This window comes from Ammospiza nelsoni, chromosome 22 (genome assembly GCF_027579445.1).
Source record: "Ammospiza nelsoni isolate bAmmNel1 chromosome 22, bAmmNel1.pri, whole genome shotgun sequence".
Classification (NCBI taxonomy): domain Eukaryota; kingdom Metazoa; phylum Chordata; class Aves; order Passeriformes; family Passerellidae; genus Ammospiza; species Ammospiza nelsoni.
Genome location: NC_080654.1, coordinates 6,774,223 through 6,796,420, shown reverse-complemented (window position 1 = coordinate 6,796,420; position 22,198 = coordinate 6,774,223). Strand labels below are relative to the sequence as shown.

The 22,198-nt window shown below is 48.5% G+C and overlaps 1 protein-coding gene across 3 annotated transcripts; it reads right to left on the bottom strand.

The window, feature by feature from the left end:
• Positions 1-1,723: 1,723 nt before the first annotated feature.
• Positions 1,724-20,738, bottom strand: MICOS10 (mitochondrial contact site and cristae organizing system subunit 10). Of its 3 annotated transcripts, none has more exons than XM_059487605.1 (4): positions 20,650-20,738; positions 7,659-7,706; positions 7,022-7,131; positions 1,724-1,968 (listed from the first exon to the last, which is right to left on the bottom strand). In XM_059487605.1, the coding sequence occupies exons 1-4, from the start codon at positions 20,714-20,716 to the stop codon at positions 1,960-1,962; spliced, it is 234 nt and encodes a 77-aa protein (XP_059343588.1). In that variant the 5' UTR covers positions 20,717-20,738; the 3' UTR covers positions 1,724-1,959. The 3 variants fall into 3 exon arrangements, with proteins under 3 accessions (XP_059343588.1, XP_059343587.1, XP_059343586.1); XM_059487604.1 differs by lacking the exons at positions 1,724-1,968; positions 20,650-20,738 and adding exons at positions 1,978-3,750; positions 17,108-17,165; XM_059487603.1 differs by lacking the exon at positions 1,724-1,968 and adding an exon at positions 1,983-3,750.
• Between the last annotated feature and the right edge of the window lie 1,460 nt (positions 20,739-22,198).

Sequence of the window (22,198 nt, the reverse complement as noted above, 5' to 3'; positions counted from 1 at the left end):
TATCTGCCATGGCTATCTCTGAGTTCCAGGGCCACAAGAACCACCTGCTCACAGGCCAGAGCAGCCCACAGTAAGAATTAACTCAGGGAAGTCACATTTGGGCTGGAGCAGAGCATGTAAGGGCAGGATGACTCGTTACCAGGGACACCAAATAAAAACTGAACTCATCATCAGCCTGAAGGACAGAGCAGGAGCTGAGGCTCTGTCTGCACACTGACAGTCACTGTGTGAGGTGTTGCCACCGCCTTTGGTTCTCCTGGGTCTTGCCCAGGCTGCTGCTCCTCTCTCCAGCAGATCCCAATGGCTTCCCAGGCTGCAGCACACACACAGAGAACTCAATAAAACCCCTTTCCAAACCACAGAGGAGCTATGGCTCCAAAGTACATAGCTCAAATTAAAAATTGGGGCCGGATAAAATGATTCAAAATTGGGAAGAAAGCAAGATATCCTGTTTTCAATAAGCTGTTTTGACCTGACTGATGAATGCAGTCCGGCAAGGGAGGAGGTGGAAAAACAAGGACATGCTGGAGCAATGGTCCTGGATGGTATCATGCTCTGACAATCTTAATGCTGCTCTGGCACTGGAGCTCTTTGATTTCACAAGTGCTTTGCTCCAGGCGAGCTCCTCAGCTCTGTTGACTCTGGGCACAGCTCAACACGTTCCTCAGAGCACAGGATCCAGAGCAGTGCCCAGGAGAGGTGGGGATGCAGGGCTGCAGCAGCACCCACACCTCAGCCTGGCAGATCAGGAGTTTCTCAAGCCCTCTGAACTCCAGCTTTCCCCTCAGTCCATCCCCTTCCTTTCCTGGCACGGTTTAACAAACAACTATCACACAACTTGTTTTCCTTTCTCCCATTTGCTGTGCAAAACAGGAGGAGCTGCTCTGTCGCTTTCCCATCTCTCAGCACTCAGCACGACAGGCTCAGTGCAGGGAGGTTCTGCACCGACCTGCAGCACTGCCCTTCCCTCTGGAGGCACACACTCACTCCTTGTGCTACATGGACAGCACACAGCGTGGCACAAAGAAAAGAGATCCTTGAGAGGATCTCCAGAGCTAGGAAATGGTGCTGAGCAAAGCAGTGCAGACAAGCTTTGAGGCAGGGGAAGAGCAGCAGAAATGTGCCAAAAAGGACTGGGGGGATGTAAAGAAGGGAGTGCTTGGAGCAGTGTCTTTCCAAGGCAATGAAGAGCTTTAAGTAGTTGTGACCCATTGCCAGACACAGAAACCTCTCTGCTCTCCCCCAGAAGAGGGGTGCAAAAACAATCAGCCTAAAGGGTAAGCTGAGAGCCAGATGGCACGAGGATGTGTTTAACTCACCCACTGTCCTGGGGAGTTTCAAACAGGGGTCACTCCATGACCCAAAGCTACAAGAGACAGCAGGGCCTTGCTGCATCCGTCACAGTTTGGATTCTGCCCTTCTGAGAGGACAAAATTCCAATTTTAAAGGGCAACTGTACAAACAGGACATAGGAGTATTTATATTCCTCTCCAAACAGCAACACAAGCAGCAGGGGTCTAGTGGTGATTTATGAGGTGGGGATGCTTCTTTGAACTGGATGTGGATGGGGGTTGCTCTCAGGACCGGGAGGAGCAGACCAGGCTGGCTTTGCTGAGGAGCTCTCCCAGTGGCCCAGGTGGTCCCAGCTGCTGGCCACTCCAAATGAAGCTCTCTCCTTCCATTCTCCCTCTCTCTCACTCACATACAAACTCAACACACCAGAGAAGGCCATTTTTCTTTTATTTATTTCCCAGAAGAGCTCTTCCTTGCACTTTTCAGACACGATACAAAACAAGCAACAGATCTTTGTTTCATAGACAGAAACAGTTTGTTGGAGTATAAAGAGTTACTGGTGATCGTTACTGAAGAATGTTGGCTTATTCCAGGGGCACTTCAGTATTCCTGAGGAATAATCATTGATTTCTCCTTCCTTCCCACTGGGATAGTCTTAGCCATTAGTCACTGTTCCTGTAAAGCAAGAAGGCTTAAGATTATTAAAAAGCCATTTGGGTTCCTTACATGGAAGGTGCTGCAGGATGTAAAGCAAGTCACAAAGCTCTGTAACATTTCCAGAGGGTAAGGGAGAGTTTCACCCTTTGCTAAAGCAAGAGGTTGTACATGGAGGAATTAAGCAGCTGTTTTCATGCATAACCCTCCATTCTGATAAACTGAATACTTCAAAAAAACCCACATTATTGGTCAGGTTAACTCTTCACAGGCTGAAGAGAAATCAGACTGAAATCAAAGCCACAAAGAGCAAGAGGAAAGGCTGCAGTTGCCTTCCTGTGTTCTTGCACATCAATATAAATCCACATTCCTATCAAAGCACAAGATAGTGAGGTTTGGGTGATAATACAGGCTAAATAACCTGAAAACAGGATATTCTCCATTTTGCAAGGAAATCTAGGCTGTGTAATTCACAGCCATAGCATTTTAAGCCTTGAAATAATTGTGACATGTTGATTTTAAATCCTGCTGAAGTCACTGTGAAAACCACTTGATCAAATTACTTAAAAAGCCTCAGAATATTCTGACCACAAATTAGAACTCTGCTGCACTTTAAGTATTCTTCTGGTCTAGATGAATGGCTCCTGCACTGGGGCTGGGGTTTCATGGTGGAATGTCTAACCCAATGGATGGGCAGTGTGATGACCCAAGTTACAACAGCTGCAAAGTCACTGTGACATGATTCAGGATCTTGAATGTGCTCTGTCCTCTCTCATTCTGACTCAGGAGTCAGAATTAAGAACCTGATCCTGAAGAATCAACAATCCCAGCTGAGTTACCTGCTCTGACCTCACAGCTAACCATGACCTCCCTGAAGTCCTTTCCAACCCGAGATCTCCTCTGATCCTGTGAACTTCACAGGCTCAGAAAACTAGAAATCATTTTGACCAAGTTACTCCATGTTACATTTCCCTCTAATAAAGGCAATTTTCTTGCAGATTCTATCTTTTTGACAAATTAGCATTTGAACAGAACTCAGCTTTGTAAAGGAAATCCTACAAAGTTTAGTTATAGCAAATTTGTCTAGGGAAAAACCAGATGAGTGATAATGCAACAATATCTTCCATGTTTCTAACCGAGAGAAATGAAATAACTGTGTTGTAATAACCCTGGAGCCATTACCTATGACATGACATTTGGGAGGGAATTAATGACATTAACCATTTAGATGCCTTCATCTGTGTTTTCCCTCTCAGCCTCTTTGTGCCAGAGAAAGCCATGGAGACAGTGCACTGGAAACTATTTGTCCTGTGCCATGCACATCCTTGCAGTTAGCTCATGTTCCAAGGACCTCCCTGCTCCAGATTAAACCTTAATCCAGAGAAAATCCCTTCCTGGGGTGACTAGACACTGTTTTGGGCTGCCCAACCTCCCTAGGAACAAGCATCCCTGAATGATGCTCTCAGAACATGTGAGCAGTGCATTCAGCACTCACATGAAGCCACAGACTTGTCACTCCAGCTTTTTTTTGGAGACATGAACTGCAGGAACACCCTCAGGATGGTGTGGATTACTAACACATTTTAATGTTAACACATCCAGCCAGAAGAACTACAGATTTTTTATTTTGGGCAGTAGCTGGCAATGCTGATCAGCTGCATCCAAGGCAGTTTCTCTACACTGCTCTCCAAAGATTTTAATGGTTGGAGAATCTTGTTACTGTTTCCCTTTAACAGGCAGCTGCAGAGAACATTTGCAAGCAGGTATTTCTGGTGGGGCTGCAGGAGGCTGGCCAAAGCTCATCTGCAAAAAAGTAAAAACAGGAGGACTGTAAAAAAAGTAAAAAAGCTCATCTACAAAAAAAAGTAAATCAAGGAGGACTGGGCTCAACTTGCAGCTCTACAAGCACCAGGAGAAGCCTAGAAATGCCTGGAGGCCTCCTGAGCAGGCAGAGGAGTCACACAGGAGGGGTTTCTGCACTCTGGGCCCTGCATGAGAAGCTCCTGACAGAATATTTTACCTTGGTACTTTCTGAAGTATCTTAAAGTTCCTTAAAGTAACTGTAAATATGTGCTGGTAATGCCCCTGCACCAGAGGCACTGAAACCATTTAACCAGGCCATGGCACTGTGGATCCAAAACACAGACTCACATATTCCTTTTGTTTCCAGGTGCCACAGGGATAAATTACCATGAGAACAGCCCCAGCTCTGACACATGAAGAAATTAAGAAAACACTAATGGAGTCAGTTTGTGGACTGGTGCACTGCAGCCAGTTTGTCACTGCACAAATGGTTCCTGCTAATTAATCCATTCTCAAAAAGTTTACTTCAGCATGGTAAAATATTTTAAAACATTTTACTTCAGTGTTAATACTGAACTCATTGAAATGATCCTCTTCAAAACTGTACAAGTACTGAGTTAATACTGAACTCATTGAAGTGATTCTCTTCAAACCTGCTTACAGGGCACAACTACTACATTACTGTGCAGATAAGCCACAAAACTTACAAGTGATCAGTGTCTTCATATTGAAAAAAAACCAAACCCAAAACCCAACAGAAGATCAAAGATCTGCTTCCACAGGCAGATCTACCTGAAGTGCCTGATGTGAGTCTCAGTTTCATTCCCAGCTCATCTCTTTTAAAGTCTGAAGAACCTTAATACCAGTTTAGTTTTTCTGCTTTTCTGACATGTATTTTTATTGTGTTTTCAGGTTGTGGGAAAAGCTACCTGCAGGATCTGTTAAACTTATTCCATTTATTCAGTGTAGTAAATCCACTGTTAAACACAGCAGATATCAAAGAACAGGGGAACATTCCAGCTCTGGCAACACAAGTTTCTTCCTACCAGCACTGCTCTGGGAAAGGCAGAGGAATATCCATGTAAATGGATAATCTGACCTGTAATAAAGCAGTCACCAAGCAGTGGCAGCAGCATTGTGTGGTGGTTTTGCACAGCCCGGTTTTGGTAGCAGGGAGGGGGCACAGAGGTGGCTGCTGTGAGGAGCTGCTGGAAGCTTCCAGTATGTCCAGCAGAGCCAGTCCCTGGTGGCTCTGAGGATGGAGGGACAGGCTGCTGGCCAGGGCTGGCCAGTGAGAGATGATGGGAATGCCTCTGTGGTAACAGACTTGAGAAGAAACCAAAACAAAGGTGCACAGCTTTTCTTCTAGCCAGAGGAGAGGAGGAGGTGAGAACATGTGAGGGAAACAACATGGAGACACCAAGGTCAGTGGAGAAAGACGGGGAGGAGGTGCTCCAGGTGCTGGAGCAAAGATTCCTCTGCAGCTGTGGTGAGGCCAGGCTGGAGCAGCTGTGCCCTGCAGCCCCTGGGGATGCAGGGAGGATGCAGAGATCCACTCACAGCCTGTGGGGATCCAGGGAGGATGCAGAGATCCACTCACAGCCTGTGGGGATCCCTGAGGGATGCAGAGATCCACTCACAGCCTGTGGGGATCCATGGGGGATGCAGAGATCCCCCCACAGCCCATGGGGATCCACAGGGGATGCAGATTCCCCCCACAGCCTGTGGGATCCACAAGGGACACAGAGATTCCCCCCCAGCCCGTGGGGATCCCTGGGGGATGCTGAGATCCCCCCCCCCAGCCTGAGGGGATCCATGGGGGATGCAGAGATCCCCAGGGGATGCAGAGATCCACCCGTGGCCTCTGGGGATGCACAGGGGATGCAGGGATCCCCATCAGCTCCTGGGGATCCCCAGAGGATGCAGAGATCCACCCCCAGCCCATGGGATCCACAAGGGATGCAGAGATCCACCCCCAGCCCATGGGATCCCTGGGGGTGCACAAATCCCCCCCCAGCCCCTGGCAGAGGTGCCCACACTGCACTCGGTGGATGCCTGGAGGGGGCTGTGCTCCAGCCCATGGGTGTGGGATCTCAGCACCTCAGGATGGAGGTGCAGAGTGGCCGAGACCACCCTTGGGGGGCTCGGGAGTCCTGGAATGTTGCCAGAAGTGTCTGGTGGCAGGGCTTTGATCCTACACAGGAGACGACACCTGTATGAGGATGGGAGGATTTCACTGGGTGAATGGTGAAGGGATAAGTTAATTAGAGTGTAAGACACAGGGTTTACGATTTTGGTACAGGGGTGTCTAAAGAAGTAAGATGGAGGAATTGGGGCGTGTCCTGTCCTTCTTCTTCTTCTTCTTGGCCTCCATCTTCTGTGGTGATGGTGGCACTTTGGGATTGGTTATTACTAGAAGTGCACCGGTTAATAAGGGTAGAAGGTATTGGAGAAAAATGATAAATATTGTACAGGTAACTTCGGGTATAAAGATAAGTGACCGCCCAGGGGTTTGTGCAGTGTGCCCATGGCTGACTGCTGTGCAGACCTCTGTCGGGCTGAAAGAAAATCTTTTAGATAAACAATTAATAAACACCGAGACCGAGACAAGATCAGAAGTCTCTCCTCGTCCTTTGAAGCGCCGGGCTCTTCAAGGCCATCCCTGGGCCTTTCCAGGCCACCTAGACAGCACAGAAAACTTACACATGGGGAGGGCCCTGCTGCCAGGCTGGAGCTGCCTGTCCTTGCAGGGCTGCACCCATGGCAGAGTGACCCAGGCTGCAGCAGTGCTGGGAGCACTGTGTGCCCATGGAGGGACTCACAGTGCAGAGTGCTGGGAGAACTGCTGCTCATGAGAGTGGATCCATGCTGGAGAGGTTCATGGAGAAGTGTCTCCTGTGGGAGGGACCCCAGGGTCTCACAGGGGAAGGGATGAAAACCTCGGGTGATGAACTGACCAAGATCTCCCCCCTCCTGTCCCCCTGTACTGTGAGTGGGAAGGAGGAGTGGGCTGGGGGAAAAAAGGTGTTTCAAGGCCTCATTTTACTTCTCATTATCCTCCTCAAATTTTGTTAGTAATAAATTCACTTTCCAACTTGAAGTTGAACTTGTTTTGCCCTTGAAGTGTTTTTCTCCCGCTCCTTATCTCAACTCATGAACCTTTTGTTATGTTTTTCTCTCTCCTCTGCCCAGCTGTGACAGGGGAGGGTAACCCAGGCTCTCCTGGGTGCCTGGCATTGGGCAGTGCCAAACCAGACACGCTGATACTTACTTTTACAAATTTACCATGGAGAAGATATGGAGACTGGAAGTCGTGTTGACAATTGGAATAAGCCATTCCTAACCCCATCCCTGACCCAAATGCAATAGGCCATGTCCTTCCTGTGGGAGAGGCAAGCACAGAGCAAAATGTGAAGTCAAGGAAAGCTGTTGTTATATATTGTTCTGTAAGCACCAAGAAAAAATAAATTACTAGAAGATGCATTCTAGTTCTAAAATCCTCCAAACCAGCCCACTACAGAAGAAGAGGAACAGTAACGTGTTCAGAATTTAACAGAAAGTAATGTGTGAATTCAAGGTATTACTGAAACTGATTCTGTTTTAAAGCCCTGGTGAGGCTGGCACAAACTGATGTCTGGGCACAGCCCCAGTGATTTGGCTCAGGCTCAGCCATTCCAGGATCTGAGCTGAGCACAGGAGGAGCTCAGGGAGGTGCCATGGGTAACAACCTTGTTACACAACAGCCAGAAGTTTTGGGAACTCCATTTCATGGAAAAGACAGGCCAAACAATGGCAGAATTGGTCTAACAAGCTGATTAACTTCTATTAAGGCTCAAAGGCTTCTAGCTGGACCTCCAACAGATGGACAGAGGGAAGGCAGGCAGCCAAGATTAATGCAGGGCACTTACTCTTGAAGAAGATGACTGAGAAAACAATTCCTAGTCCAAATCCAGCACCTGTAAGAAGAAATGCAGCAGGTGAGGACAAAAATAAAGCAAAGTCATGGAAAATGATTTAGTTCTTTACAGTAAGTCTTGATTCCAACTCAGGAATATCAGACTATGACTATCCAGCTACATGTTATTTCAGCACACCCAACCAGAGAGTTCTTACATAACAAATCTGAAAAAACCAATTCTTGTTTTCTTAAGTAACTGTGAGCAGCTTTAGAATCCCACATATGTAATAAATACATTATCAGAAATCCCAACATATGAATAAGTTCACATTAGAATCCCAACATATGTAATAAGTACATTATCAGAAATAGCTGAGGAAAAAACAGACTCTCATCCTAGAGAAAGTTCCTGAATTTCTGTCACCATCTCCAATGTGGAATTAAAATTTATTTGGCTCATTGTCAGCAAATGAGAAACACTTTAAATGAAAACTTATTGTGTCCTTGAGCTTCACATTGTGCAGATGAATATCTCATTGTATTTCGTTTATCTCACTCCTTTAAGTGCTTCAATGTGTGTCCCCAGGGCAGCAGAACTTTGAAGCTTTGTGTTACCCTATACCTTACAAAGAAAGCTCCAGGCTGCTTATCTTTCACATCCCCAACATTCATTATGGAGCATATTTAAACACATTAGGAATGAATGACTTTTCACATCCTTGTATTATACACAGAAATAACTGCAGCGGTTGAAACAAAATTATTCAGCACCACTAAAAAAACTCAGCATATTTAAAAATAATCTTTCACTTTCCTTGAAGGTGAGGTAATGATTTTGTGTAAAATGTCAGGCAAGTCTGCAAACTCCTCTCAGACCCAATAAATATCATAGTGAGAACTTCAGGCTGAGTGGGCAAATTCTACCTTTAATTATGTCCAGTGAAGAGAAGAATTTTAGATAAGGCACGGAAGTACAAAAGTTTGAAGAAAGAAAAAAAAAAAAAAAATCAGTCCTGCACATCCTCATTAAAAAAACAAACCAACAGCTTCAGGTTTATTGTGCAGCAAACACATCCTGCTATAAGTTTCAACTCTCTCCTTTCAATACAAGAAATGAAATATTATGAGTTTGCTACTTAAAATACATCATTTTTTTTATATTCCTAAAAGCACATGGTCCTGTTGAATGCATTATTCAGCGGGTTGAGTACAGAACAATGCCAAGGAATCCTGTACTCTCATGGCATATAGGATGCTGGGGTTTTTTTATGTTTCTTTGTGCTCTTCAATTTTTTTTTCCTTGTAAAAAGTACATTGATAGTTTCTAGTGAAGAACAGATTAGCAAAGAATACTTGACATCCTCAGTAATTAGGATGCACCACCTTGTACATTAACTAAGCATCCCACGGTTTTTGTTGAGGATAAGCCCCTGAATATCAGGACAGAGGTAAGCAAACGTGATCTGAGCAAAGCACCCCACCTTCACTCTGTTAGCACCTTACTCTCTGTATTTACTGAGAGCTGGAAAAAGGGCTGCAAACCCTTTTCATTTTACTACAGATCTGCAGTTGTGCCAGAGGTAACTGCTTTACCAGGTCATTACAATGTGGAGTAGGCTTACAAAACATGCAGGGAGAGCTCTGCCTGCCTGCCAGGCAATCCTGACATAACTCCCCAGACATCCCAGAGCCCAGTGCTGCACTGAGGGTCAGGCTTTCACCCTGATCAGTGCACAGCTCAGAGCCTGGGGGTTTGTGCCTTTCACACTGTGAGGGACTCCTGGAGCAGCTCGTTCAGAGCTGTGCACTGAGCAATGCCCACCTGGAACAGACATCGGGCACAGCTCAGCCTGCAACCCCAGCAGAGCCCTCCTGCCCTCCCAGTGCTGAACCCACAGTGTTTGTGCCACCAAGATAATGACCATCCTCCAGGAGCCACCCTGCTTGGTGCCCTGGATCCTCTGCCAGCCCATCCCCACAGCCTGAGCTGGTCAGCTTTGGGCTGCTCAGAGATCCACAGGGGATCCTCTGATGAGGATCTGCTGGGGGGATTCTCTCTGCTCACACAGCACCAGGACTGAAGTTCCCAGCTCAGTTTTGGGCTGCTCAGGGCTGATGAGGATTTTCTGGAGGGATTCTCTCTGCTCACACAGCACCAGGACTGTCTGAAGTGCTCAGCTCAGTTTTGGGCTGCTCAGGGCTGATGAGGATCTGCTGTGGGCATTCTCTCTGCTCACACAGCACCAGGACTGAAGTTCCCAGCTCAGTTTTGGGCTGCTCAGGGCTGATGAGGATCTGCTGTGGGCATTCTCTCTGCTCACACAGCACCAGGACTGTCTGAAGTGCTCAGCTCAGCAGCCCTGCCATGAGGGAGCAATCCTTGTCCTACACTTCCTGTCCCTACAAGATCCCCTCTGCCAATCCAAACAGCTTAGCTAATCAATGAGAAATGATTTACAGGATGACAAATCCTGCATCATCTCCATGCAGAGCCTGGGCAGTTTCTAATGTCACCACATTTTCCATGTCACCAGTCAAACCCACACTCCTCTCACCAGCCTGGTGCTGAACTGCTCCGTGCCTTAACACAACCCTGCATTAAGGAAGCAGCTATAATTAATACAGTTTCTTTCCATTTAATTATCATTATCTTGTATTCTCTTCACCTCCCTGAGATGTCCTCTGACATTACAGCCCCTCTGTAAGGGCTGCACTCACTGCCATCAATGCTGCTTCCTGTTGGCCATGGGGGAAGCTACAGGATACACTTAAAAGGTGAAGAATTTATTATTTCTGTCAACTGCAATTCAGACTAAGTCTAAAACACAAACTAGGCCTTCCCCCACACCAACACCACTGCTAAACAGATGTGGTCCAGCATCACTGGCTTAGGAAAAGCTACTCTGCCTTAAGGAAGCTTTTTCTGAAGCAGCTCATTTGAAAGGATTGTTGTTCTTCATGCAAATGCATTTTTGTGCAATTTCAGAGGCTATCACTGCACTTTATTCCAGCTGTAAGGAGTCTGCACCAACAATGAGTATCAAAAATGATGGGAGGACAGCTAAGACCTTGCTTTAAGTAATGAAAATGCTACAGAGAAGTGAAGGAGGAGATCTGACAGCTAATGGGTTCTGGCCTTCTGTGCAGGAAAACAGCTTGAAAACAAAGCCAAAAAAGCACCTGAGCTTTCCTAAACTCACAGGCAGCTTGGGTCACCCCTGTCCTGCCTGAGGCACAGCCTGTGATCACAACACCCTGACCATGAGGAACACCAGCTCTCCCCCCACACCAGGCACTGCATGCACAGATTTTGCTCTTTTTTATTTGTGTTGAACAGTTAGGAGCTGGTTTTAACTCAAAACCAGAGCCTTCAGCTACATTTAATTCCTCAGCCTGTCTGGCTAAGAACCTCTTTCTGTGGGAAGTTTGTCACTCATCCTCATTCCACTAGAAAGTATTTGTGGTTATGTGGTCATTTCCTGTGTCTCCAAGACCAAGGGGGAGCAAAACCATCTTGCCTCGGGAGCAAAGCAATGCATTTCACTTTAATTCTATATAAAGTTACAGCAGAGATAAACAATGGCAGAGCTGCTGATGAGTTTTACAGGTTGAAGTTCTCACATGCTCCATTTCCTCTTAAAGAGGCAACATGTCTCTTCAAAGAGCCTCCCACCTGAGCAGGGGATGCTCCAGCTGTTCCTCCTAGAGATCAGCACCTCCAGGCCAGCCTTTAACTCCACAACAATAAAACATGAAAGGTTTATCTTACAATGAAAACAAACGAACACGGCAAAGCAAAGGGCTTGATCCACACCAGGCACATTTTCCCTCCCTTTCTTGCCTGACAGATTTTGGAGGAAAAGGCCACAGGAAAGAGTACAAGCCATTTTTCACCTTCTCTGACAGTTTAAAATGTTTAACTAGAAAAACAGCCTCTTCCAGCCCACATTCATCACTGCAGCCTAAACTCATTTACAGTGTCAACAGGGGACAGGACACTTGTGTGGACACCTCAGCCCTGCTCCCCCCATGCAGCACAGCCACCTTGAATTGGCATTAGGCAGCAAGCCCAGGCACCAAAACTTTTTCTTTCTCCGTTTTTGGCTCCTCCACCTTCCAAGAAAAACCTCCCAGTGCCTCCAATCAATCTAACACGCAGGAGAGCACACGCTGTATACCCAACAGGACATCATAAAAGTGTCTCAGAGAGAAACACAAATCTTCAGGATGGGCTCCTGCCCTGCAAGAACATCTGGGAAAAGCTTTTTCTATAAATTTAATCAGCAGTCACTCCAACAGTGATACTGCACGGTTCTTCCCTAGGCTACCCAAGTAGCTGCAGGCTGAGGCAGCCACTAACACAGCCACACCTCGATGTACTCTGCTTCAACAGCCTGAAACTGAAAATAGAGGGATTAAAATCTGCTCACTGACACCTGGCAGATGTGCTGCTGTTACTATAGCAGCTGGAAACTTTTCAATTACTTAATCCCAAAATGAAAACTCTTCTTTTCCTTTGTCATTCCACACACACCAATACAAAACTGAGAGCTTCAGCCTCCAATCCCACTCTGACAAGGTCCAGAAAGAATTGCTCTGTAAAAATGTGGAGGGAAGCTGCCTTCATAACCAGGGCCCTCACAGGGCAGCACTTAGCACCAGTTAGAAATCCAAGACCATGAAATCACTTATTTACAGAGAGAATTCATTTTAAGCAGACTCTCTGCAAGGTCTTAGTGGCAGGAATCAGATTTTCTTCAAACACCAACTCTGAAGCTTTCATTCCCATCTCCCCTGTGGTGTGGATTGTTTGCAGAGCAGACAGAAAAATGAGCAGGGACACGAGAAGAAAACACAGTGAAATTGTAAACCAAGTACCCAAGAAAGAAGCAGAAAAAAAGAGTTTTGTTTTATACCAGCATCTGACTGCAGTAACAGAGAAAAACTGGAATAACAAAATATTAATATCCAAATATCATTGTAATCAAAAATCCCAAGTTGCTTTCACCCTGAAGCACTCAGGGTCAGGCCAAGCGCTGCTCAAAGGCAAACCCTGGGTAACAAACAGCAGCACTGCTGCAGGGGCACAGGCAGCAGCACCAAGGGACATCTGTGATGTCCCAAGGAACCACAGTGACACCAGAAACTCCAACCTCACAGCCCAGGGACACCAGAAACTCCAACCTCACAGCCCAGGGACACCAGAAACTCCAGCTTCACCCCACAGTGACCTGTCGCTTTCAGGTTTCTCTTTGCCGATTTATGACCGGAGATAGCTCAGGGATGCCACTTGCTCGGTTTCTCGGCTGTTTAGGCTTGTAAGTTTTCTGTGAGCTGTTTAGGCTGTTTAGGTGGCCTGGAAAGGCCCAGGGATGGCCTTGAAGAGCCGGCGCTTCAAAGGACGAGGAGAGACTTCTGATCTTGTCTCGGTCTCGGTGTTTATTAATTGTTTATCTAAAAGATTTTCTTTCAGCCCGACAGAGGTCTGCACAGCAGTCAGCCATGGGCACACTGCACAAACCCCTGGGCGGTCACTTATCTTTATACCTGAAGTTACGTGTACAATATTTATCATTTTTCCCCAATACCTTCTACCCTTATTAACTGGTGCACTTCTAGTAATAACCAATCCCAAAGTGCCACCATCACCACAGATGATGGAGGCCAAGAAGAAGAAGAAGAAGAAGAAGAGGACACGCCCCAATTCCTCCATCTTACTTCTTTAGACCCCCCTGTACAGAAATCCTAAACCCTGTGTCTTACACTCTAATTAACTTATCCCTTCACCATTCACCCAGTGAAATCCTCCCATCCTCATACAGGTGTCGTCTCCTGTGTAGGATCAAAGCCCTGCCACCAGACACTTCTGGCAACATTCCAGGACTCCCGAGCCCCCCAAGGGTGGTCTCGGCCTCTCTGCACCTCCATCCTGAGGTGCTGAGATCCCACAGCTTCACCCCACAGTGACCCTGCACCAGAAACTCCAACCCCACACCACAGACTGGTGAATGAACTGTGACACCTGAAGGCACAAATGTTTTCTCCCTCCTTTAAAAGGGGAAGGGGACAGGAGTGGAAGCTGCTCTCACCCAGTGCAGCTCCCCTGTGAAGGTGGCACAGATTTCCCAGAGAAGCTGGGACTGCCCCATCCCTGGAAGTGTCCAGGGCCAGGTTGGACTGGATGAGCTTTAGATGCCTCCCACCCCAAACCTTTCTGGGATTCTGTGATCAGTGATGCACCAAGCTTTTAGACAAATCAGGGCTGTGCTTGCTTTAGAAGCTCCTGGATAAGAAATCACCAATTTTCTCATAACACAGAAAATGCCCCTCTGACAGGAAACTTTACCTTATCTTACTGCAGTTACATGTTCTGCTAATAAAAATAATAACATTACTGAAAAGAAGGATTTAGCAGCAGTAAACTCCACTCTCAGGGCTTTTGCAGCCCAGCTGGCAGTGCTGCTGCCTCACAGCCACCCAGCACAGGCTGGCCAGCACTGGTGTCTGCTGGCCCAGCTCAGAAACAGAACTGGGAGCAAGGGGAGTTTCAGGGGTGTCTCACTGGCAGGAGTGAAGGGAAAAGGAGCCTGATCCTTCTCAAACCTCCCCCTGTTCATTTATTGTCACCAAGGATGTGCCAGCAGCCCTGAAAGGATTTTCTCAGATAATTGTTTCTGATATAAAAACCAGCAAAGTCTTGTTCCCACCTAGAGCTGTGAGTTCTCAAGGAGCAAACTCCAGGATATCACTTGGCTGCAGTCCCTGTTGTTGGAATTCATAAAATTAGAGGGTTTTTAAGAAATGGTTAAAAAAGAATAGGCTTCAGACTGAAGTTTTGTTAGCATTGCATGTCTCATGTCACTAGTCCAAATTGTCCTGTTCTGTCCATAATTAGACATAGTTGCCACAGCAAGTAAATTGCTCAGTAAGTGTAAAACATTGGACACCTGTCCCCTGGGCACTGCCACCGCATGCCACCTCCACAAAAGGCAGAGCTGGCACCTCACCAATGCTGAGGTTCAGGAAGTTGGGGTGTTCTGGGCTCATTTCCCTGGAGCAGAGCTCAGGTTTGGGTTTTGCAGAGGCTGCAGGGGCATTGTCACAGCTCTGCTCTCGTTGGTGGCTCCAAGTGCCACCCAGAGCAGGCTGGCACAGCTGGAGGGGCACAGCCCAGCAGGGCACACCCAGAGCCAGCCAAGGCAACAGCAGGGCACAATGCACTCAGGGGACACCTGGGCTCCTCAAGAGGTTCCTGGCCTTTCCTTCCAACAGAAGATAATACCCTAATTTGTAAATGGACACTGCATTCAGAGCTCTGCTAACAGCATTACTAAAAATTGCTGTCAGATTTTGGACTAAAAGCCTGTTCTCAGAACAGCACTGCCCACCTCTTCCAAGGAAAACATTTTTTATTGTCTGTGCTGCCTCCCTGCACAGCCTGAGCCATGAGCAGTTCATATTTACACTGCTGGCTCTGCTGCAAGACACAACCAGCAGAGCTGGATCTTCTGTGAGACCAGGAAAAGCTCACACAACAACGCAGCTGTGTGCTCACAGAAAATCCACGTTCTCCAGCACCAAAAACAAAACCCCAAAGGAGTTTGGAACAAACCTTCTGGCCTGGTAGCCAGGACTGGATGGCCATGATACAACTGCCAAGCAAAGAAACACTTCAAAACAGGAATTTCAGGATTTTTGTATATTTAGACAAAGTCTAATCCAGTTTTCAGAAAGTGTAATCAAGTTTTATCATTATATAGACTGACTTTATCCTACTCATAACCATATGAAGGATTATTTAAAAATACTGACATTACAATCCATACAATGATTCTTTCTGAAATATCCAATCTGTGCAATGACACAAACAATACAATTTCATCCCTGCCATTAACAGAACAGCTTTTCAAGCAGACCAGATGATGAAAAGCAGAAGAATTCATGTTAACAGTTGCAGAATTCAAAGTGCCCTTTTCTTTTTAAAAAAAATCCCTATTAAATGGAAATTAGAAGCATTTTATTTTCAGATGTCAAAACAGAGGATTAGAGGAAAATGAAATCACTACACTGGGTTATTTACAAGCTTCCAGGCTGAATTCTGGTCAATCACAGATATAAATCAAAACATTTCTGTCCTGAAAAAAAAAATGAACTTCAACACAGCAACTTCACACACACACAAGTCAAGAAGCAAACAGTTTCCCTAGGATTACCTCCAGTATCAGGAAAATTACAGCCTTCAACTCATTTAAAACAACAACAGCTTCAAAACAAACCAAGGCATGAGGGCACATAAACCTCCCTCTCTTCCACACTGCTCTTTATGGCCTCTCTGGCCCCTGGAAACAGCACATAATAATAATTTGTCCAAAATTACAGCCTTTCAACAAAAAAACACCTCTGCCAATCTTCTGGGAGTAATTGTCCTTCTAAATAAACAGCCATGAACTATCAATCAGTTAAACAAACCAACCAACCCTTTGAACAGGGTTTGGAGCCTGCAGGGTGGAGGAAGACCATGGCAGTGTTTACTTCATCAGCCTCCTCTGCAGAGCTCTACTGAGGAAAAGGAAGAATTGGCTGTGAAGGCTGGAGAGGACACAGGGACTGAGGAGGGTTTGCAAGCTGGCAAGGAAAAGAAAGCCAGGCCAGTTCAAGTCTCTGTTCCCACCTGCCAAACAACCAGGTTTTCTGTAAGAAAGTAACAAGGAGTTTTCTGCATCAAAATCAGAATGACAAAAAGGAACAGAAAGTTAAATTATTTAAATGACTGCTGGGTGAAAAGCCCTGAGGATGGTGCAAAGGCAGCAGGACCTGGCTATCAGAAACCCCCAGGTCAGCTAAGAAAGCACAAGCCAGCCCTCTGCACACAAACACTGAGCTCACAACTACCTCTGGAATGGCAGAGGAACAAAACCCCCTGGGTACAGCCTCATCATTAGCAAAACAAATAAATATCATGCTAATAAAAACGAGGTGACCACCAGCTCCATGTGACAATGGCTCAATGTTCTGAGCAGGCATCAAAAGGTTCAGCTCCTCTTCCAATGAAATCCTGTCCTAACAACGCCGGACAACATCCTCTGTTTGGAGCTAACAGGAAAAAGTTAATACTAAATTACAAGATCCACACAGGTAGTGACCAAGAGCTCAAAACCATAATACAGCATTTCAAAAGATGCAACACAAGATAAATATTTATTTTGGAAGCTTTAGTGGCAGGAGATCAAGTTTTTTTCAGGAGCCTGGTCTCCAACTAAAACAGGATTGCACAACTCCAAGCAGAGCTGAGGACAAACCCTGCCTTACCCAGGGAATCCTGATGGGCTGAGGACAGGCAGCACAGCCCCAGCTGGAATTTAAAGCACATTTTTGCTTTAAAATAAAGCCAGCCTGGGAGCTCAGCCTCCCCTTCTCACCCTTTTCTGTTTGCCATGTCCCACCAGCCCTCAAACCAACCTGTCGCAGACATTTCTCCACAGAAATCCTTTCTTTCACATTTCTGCATCTTCGGGAGGCCAGGGGCCCCCGAAGAGAAGGTAAACAATTATTATCAGCTGCTGTGGAATGCAATAGGATTCACCTTGATTGGCTCATTTTCTATGTTTATAATTAAGGGCCAATCATCAGTTCAAGCCAGGGGACTGAGTCCTTGGCCACAACTTTGTTGTGGGTTCTTTTCTATCTCTTCTTAGCTTAGCTAGCTGCTCTGCAAAACCTCTCTCTATATTTTTTTAGTATAACTATAATGTATTATATCATATATTAATAAATTCAGCCTTCTGATCAAGATACAAGATTCACCGTCTCTCTCTCACCAGCAGCGACCGACACAGGTCGTTGTAATACCAACCCACAGGAGTTATCTGTCCACAGCTCTCACAGACACTGGGAAATGTTGTGCATGCACAGCTCCAGAAATTCGGTGCTTTATTTAGAGAATCTGCAATGGGAAACACTGGGCTAATCACAATGATTGGTTTTGCTCCCTGGCTGTGGCACTTGGGAGGGATGTAAAGGAGTGTTTGGGAAGGAAATTGTGGCCACCAAAGGGAAAGGCTGACAAAGTTTACCAAGCCCTGTAACAACTAAATCCTCAAGTAACAAATTAATTTCTTTCCTTCCTTCTTTCCACCCTTGGTAATTTATATTGGAAACTCCAGCAAAGTTTGCAGTAACATTACAAAACCAATCAAGCCAACCACTCACAGTTTTAATGTCCCAGCAGAGAAAACAATCATTCCCACTGGGATGCCACAGAAAAATGTGTGTTGTCAGCACACCATTCATGCAGGAGGCTGCCAGCACAAATGCTGCAGCTACTGATCCACTGCAAAAGCACACAAACCAGAAATGGGCCCTGACACAGGAACAGAACCACGTGTGTGAGCCCACCCCCTGGCTTTGGGGAAAATAAAGAGATGCAGCACAGGGGACCCTTCTGGGCAGCCTGCTGGAAAACAGCAATTTCACTGAGATCTCTCCTCAGCACCCTAATGATGCCAGCACTGGGAATGCTCAGAGCAGAGCCCAGAGCACGAGGCAAAGCAGGTTCTCGTTCTTGTGCTGCCCCTTCAGGCTGGAGGAAATCACCAAATCCAAATGAAAGGACACAGCACAGCCAGGAGTGCAGGGACAGACACCAGGGTGAGGGCAGGGGACAGGGGACAGGAGGGGACAGGCACCAGGGTGAGGGCAGGGGACAGGCACCAGGCTGAGGGCAGGGGACAGGAGGGGACAGGCACCAGGGTGAGGGCAGGGGACAGACACCAGGCTGAGGGCAGGGGACAGGAGGGGACAGACACCAGGCTGAGGGCTGCACACACCTGAAGGCCAGGGCTGTGCAGAGGGAGCTGGGCAGGCTCCAGGAGTGCCCACGGGAATCCCACGAGGAGGATTTCCCTGCAGGAGGCTCAGGACAGCCCCCAGGATGAATCCAGGCTGAGGGATGAAGAGGAGCCCAGGAGAGGAGCAGCTGGGGGTGCTGTGGGTGAGAGCTGGGCACAACCCAGGCACAAACTCCTCATGCCCTGGGTCAGCCCCCAGCGTGGGCAGCAGCAAAGGGGGTCCCTGCCCCTCTGCCCCACTCAGGGGAGACCCCGGCCCTGGAAGGACCTGGAGCTGCTGCAGAGAGCCCAGAGGAGGCACCAGGATGAGCAGAGGGATGGAGCAGCTCTGCTGGGAGGAAAGGCTGAGAGAATTGAGATTGTTCAGCCTGGAAAAAAAGAAGGTTTTGGGGTGACCTCATTGCAGCCTTCCAGTACCTGAAGGGAGCTGCCAGCAAAGAGGGAAAGGAACTGTTTGCAAGGGCCTGGAGACAGGACAAGGGGGAATGGCTTCCCAGTGACAGAGGCAGGATATGGTTGGATAATGTGAAAAGATGCTTCCCTGTGAGGATTTCCCAGAGCAGCTGTGGCTCCCCTGGATCCCTGGCAGTGCCCAAGGCCAGGCTGGAAGGGGCTGGGAGCACCTGGGACAGTGGAAGGTGTCCCTGCCATGGCAGGGGTGGGACAAGATGAGTTGTAAGGTCCCTTCCAGCACAAACCACTCTGGGATTCTGTGAAATCAACCCTGCATCCACTTCCTTCAGCCTCCAGGGCAGAGGATGCACAGGATCCTGACATGTACAGCTGCAGCATGGAACAAGTTCTTGTTTATAATTTGGCATACTTAATATTTTATGATAAAGCAACCAATGCTATGGAAACATAAACATGTCCAGATATGTTTGTCAGACAAACCTGAGTAGAATTTAATAAGGAAAAACACTGCTCTGGAGCACTTGACACTTTTCAAAGGTCTGCTATAAACAATGGAAGTTTCAGTTTACTTAAAATTATTAAACATCTTTTCTAATGGAAAAGTATTAGGCAACTAAAACCCCTGAGCTCCTCATCAGCTTTCAAGCACAAGGCCCCTGCAGCCTCAAGAAATAAACATTCACATTTCCCAGATATTATTTATGGTTCTAAAAGAGACATCTGCACCAGCAGGGAACGACACGTTGTGTCAGACACTGCATTTGAAGATTTGGCTTTGTAAACACACTTTGTGAAGCCACAGGCTGTGCCTGGTGTCACTCCGCAGGCGGTCACAGGGTGAGCGTGGTGCTGCCACCAGAGCCACCACCCCTACACCTCACAGCGCTCGGGGAAACCTCGGCAATGCTTTGCTGCAGAAAACTGAGGCACATAACTCTCACTTTAAGGACAAATAAATACGGGAAAAAAAACACCAGAACTGTTCCCCTGCTTGGCGAACAGGCAGAGTTACAGGGCTGGGACGGGGACGGCGCCTCTCAATGTCACACTCCACACGCTGTACAAGTGACACGTGCCAAAGCCCTCAGCGTGTCACGCTGCCTATTGCCTTTAACAAACGCAGCCCCTCGCACACAGAGCGGGGGGAGCAGCTCCGCACACACCGACCCAAAGGCACCGGAGCGGGGGGAGCAGCTCCGCACACACCGACCCAAAGGCACCGGAGCGGGGGGAGCAGCTCCGCACACACCGACCCAAAGGCACCGGCGCCGCAGAGCCGGAGGTCGGGCACGCCGGGAGCCGTGGGTGCCTGCCCGCCGCTCATTCATTCCGCCCACATCTCCTCGGATCCCGAATTGCCGCGGACACCGCTCGCCCTCAGCACCGGGAGCGGCCCGAGCTCAGACCCGGCCGGAGCGCGGTAAGCCGGGGCCGGGCCGGGGCGCAGCAATGGGAGCGGGCCCGCCAGGGGTCCGAGCCCGCGGCCAAGGTCACCTTGCCAGGCCCGCGGCCGCCGGCTCTGCCCGACGCCGGGGGCAGCCATGAGGGCGGATCCTCCGCCACCCCGAGCCCCCCGCGGGCTCACAACCGCCCTAAGGAGAACCCGGGGCGGCGGGGGACAGCGGGCCCCGCGCCGCGGGGACACGCCGGCGGCGGCTCACGCGGGTTCGGGGAGCCCGGGGGGACCACCACCGCTCTTCCCCGGGCCCTCCCGCTCCGCCGCGTCCGCACCGCCCTTACCCAGCTTGACGGCGGAGTCTGCCACACACCGGTCCCACTTCCTGCCCAGGTCGCCCTCCGACGCCATCTTGCCCGTCCCCTCACCTCCTCCCCCGCGCAACTCTCGCGAGAGCTCGTGCTCCACCTATCGGCCGCACCGGCAGGTCTCGCGAGGTTTCGCTGCCGCTGCCATGGTAACCAACCGGAGGGTGTCATGGCCGCCGCGCCCGACCTTGGGCTCGGCCCAAAATCCCCTTTCTCCCCGTAGGATCCGGCCCAAACGCCATTTACCCCCGTAAGACCGGGCTCGCCACGTCCCCAGCTCCATCTCTCCGTCTAGAGCTCCCGCTGTGTCCTTGTTAGCCCTCGTCTCCCTCAGGCTATGGCAGCATCCCTCCCTCCTCGCGGGCGCCTGTGCTGGGCCCGCGCCCGCCGCGCCCCTGCCCGCAGGGCTCTCGCCTCAGCCATGGTAAGAGCCGGGCCGTGCTGCAGGGCCGGGTGTTCACTGCAGCGGTGGGTACAGCACTGCACACACACTCCCTGCAGGGTTTCCCTGTCCTGCACAGCTCCTGTGTCCCCTCAGCAGGACAATGACACCCCGGGAGGGTGGCAGAGCTCCGGACAGGTGCGCAGGGAGCGCGGGGAGTTTCCCTCGCTGGAGACATTCCAAAGCCACCCGGACGCATTCCTGTGTCACCTGCCCCAGGTGTGCCTGCCTTGGCAGGGAGGCTGAAATGAGTGATCTCCAGAAATCCCCTCCAGCCCTAATAATTCAGGGATTTTGACTCTCTGGCCTCGGCTGCTCTCCAGGGCCTGAAATGAGGTGGAGGTGTGTCACAGCTGGTGTCAATCCCTATCAATATCTCAGGAAGAGCAATCTGGGCCCCCCACATTCTTGTTTATTTGAGAAAAGGAGCCAAATAATTTCAGCAAGATCATTCAGTCCCATGCAAGAAGTTATTCCACACAATAGGTTGATAATGAGAATCACAGAATTGCAGAATGGTTTGGGTTGGGAGGAATATTAAAGTTCATCCAGTGCCACCCCTGCCATGGCAGGGACACCTCCCACTGTCCCAGGCTGCTCCCAGCCCCATCCAGCCTGGCCTTGGGCACTGCCAGGGACCCAGGGGCAGCTACAGCTGCTCTGGGCACCTGTGCCAGGGCCTGCCCACCCTCACAGGGAACAATTTCACCCTAGGTATATTTTTATATATTTTAACTTCACTCTATAGGTATAAATACCTATATATTTCCTAATAAGTACCTAAATATTTCCTAATTTTGGGGGAGGAAGTTGTGGGAAGAGTTCCCACTGATCTCTGGGGCTTCAGCCCATCCTGTTACAGCTTTGTGGGGCCAGCAACAACTCTGGATGTCTGTAAACCTCCTAAAGTGAATTCTTGTGGTGCAAATGGTGTGTAGGCTGCCTGGCAGGCATCCTCCAGAAGCCTTGTGAAAAAAACCCAGGGTGTTTGTTGAGTGCTGATGTCCCCATTCACACTGGGAGGCAATTTTTAGCTGTGATTACTTGTTTTGATTTCTGCAAGTTCAATTTTCTTTATGGAGG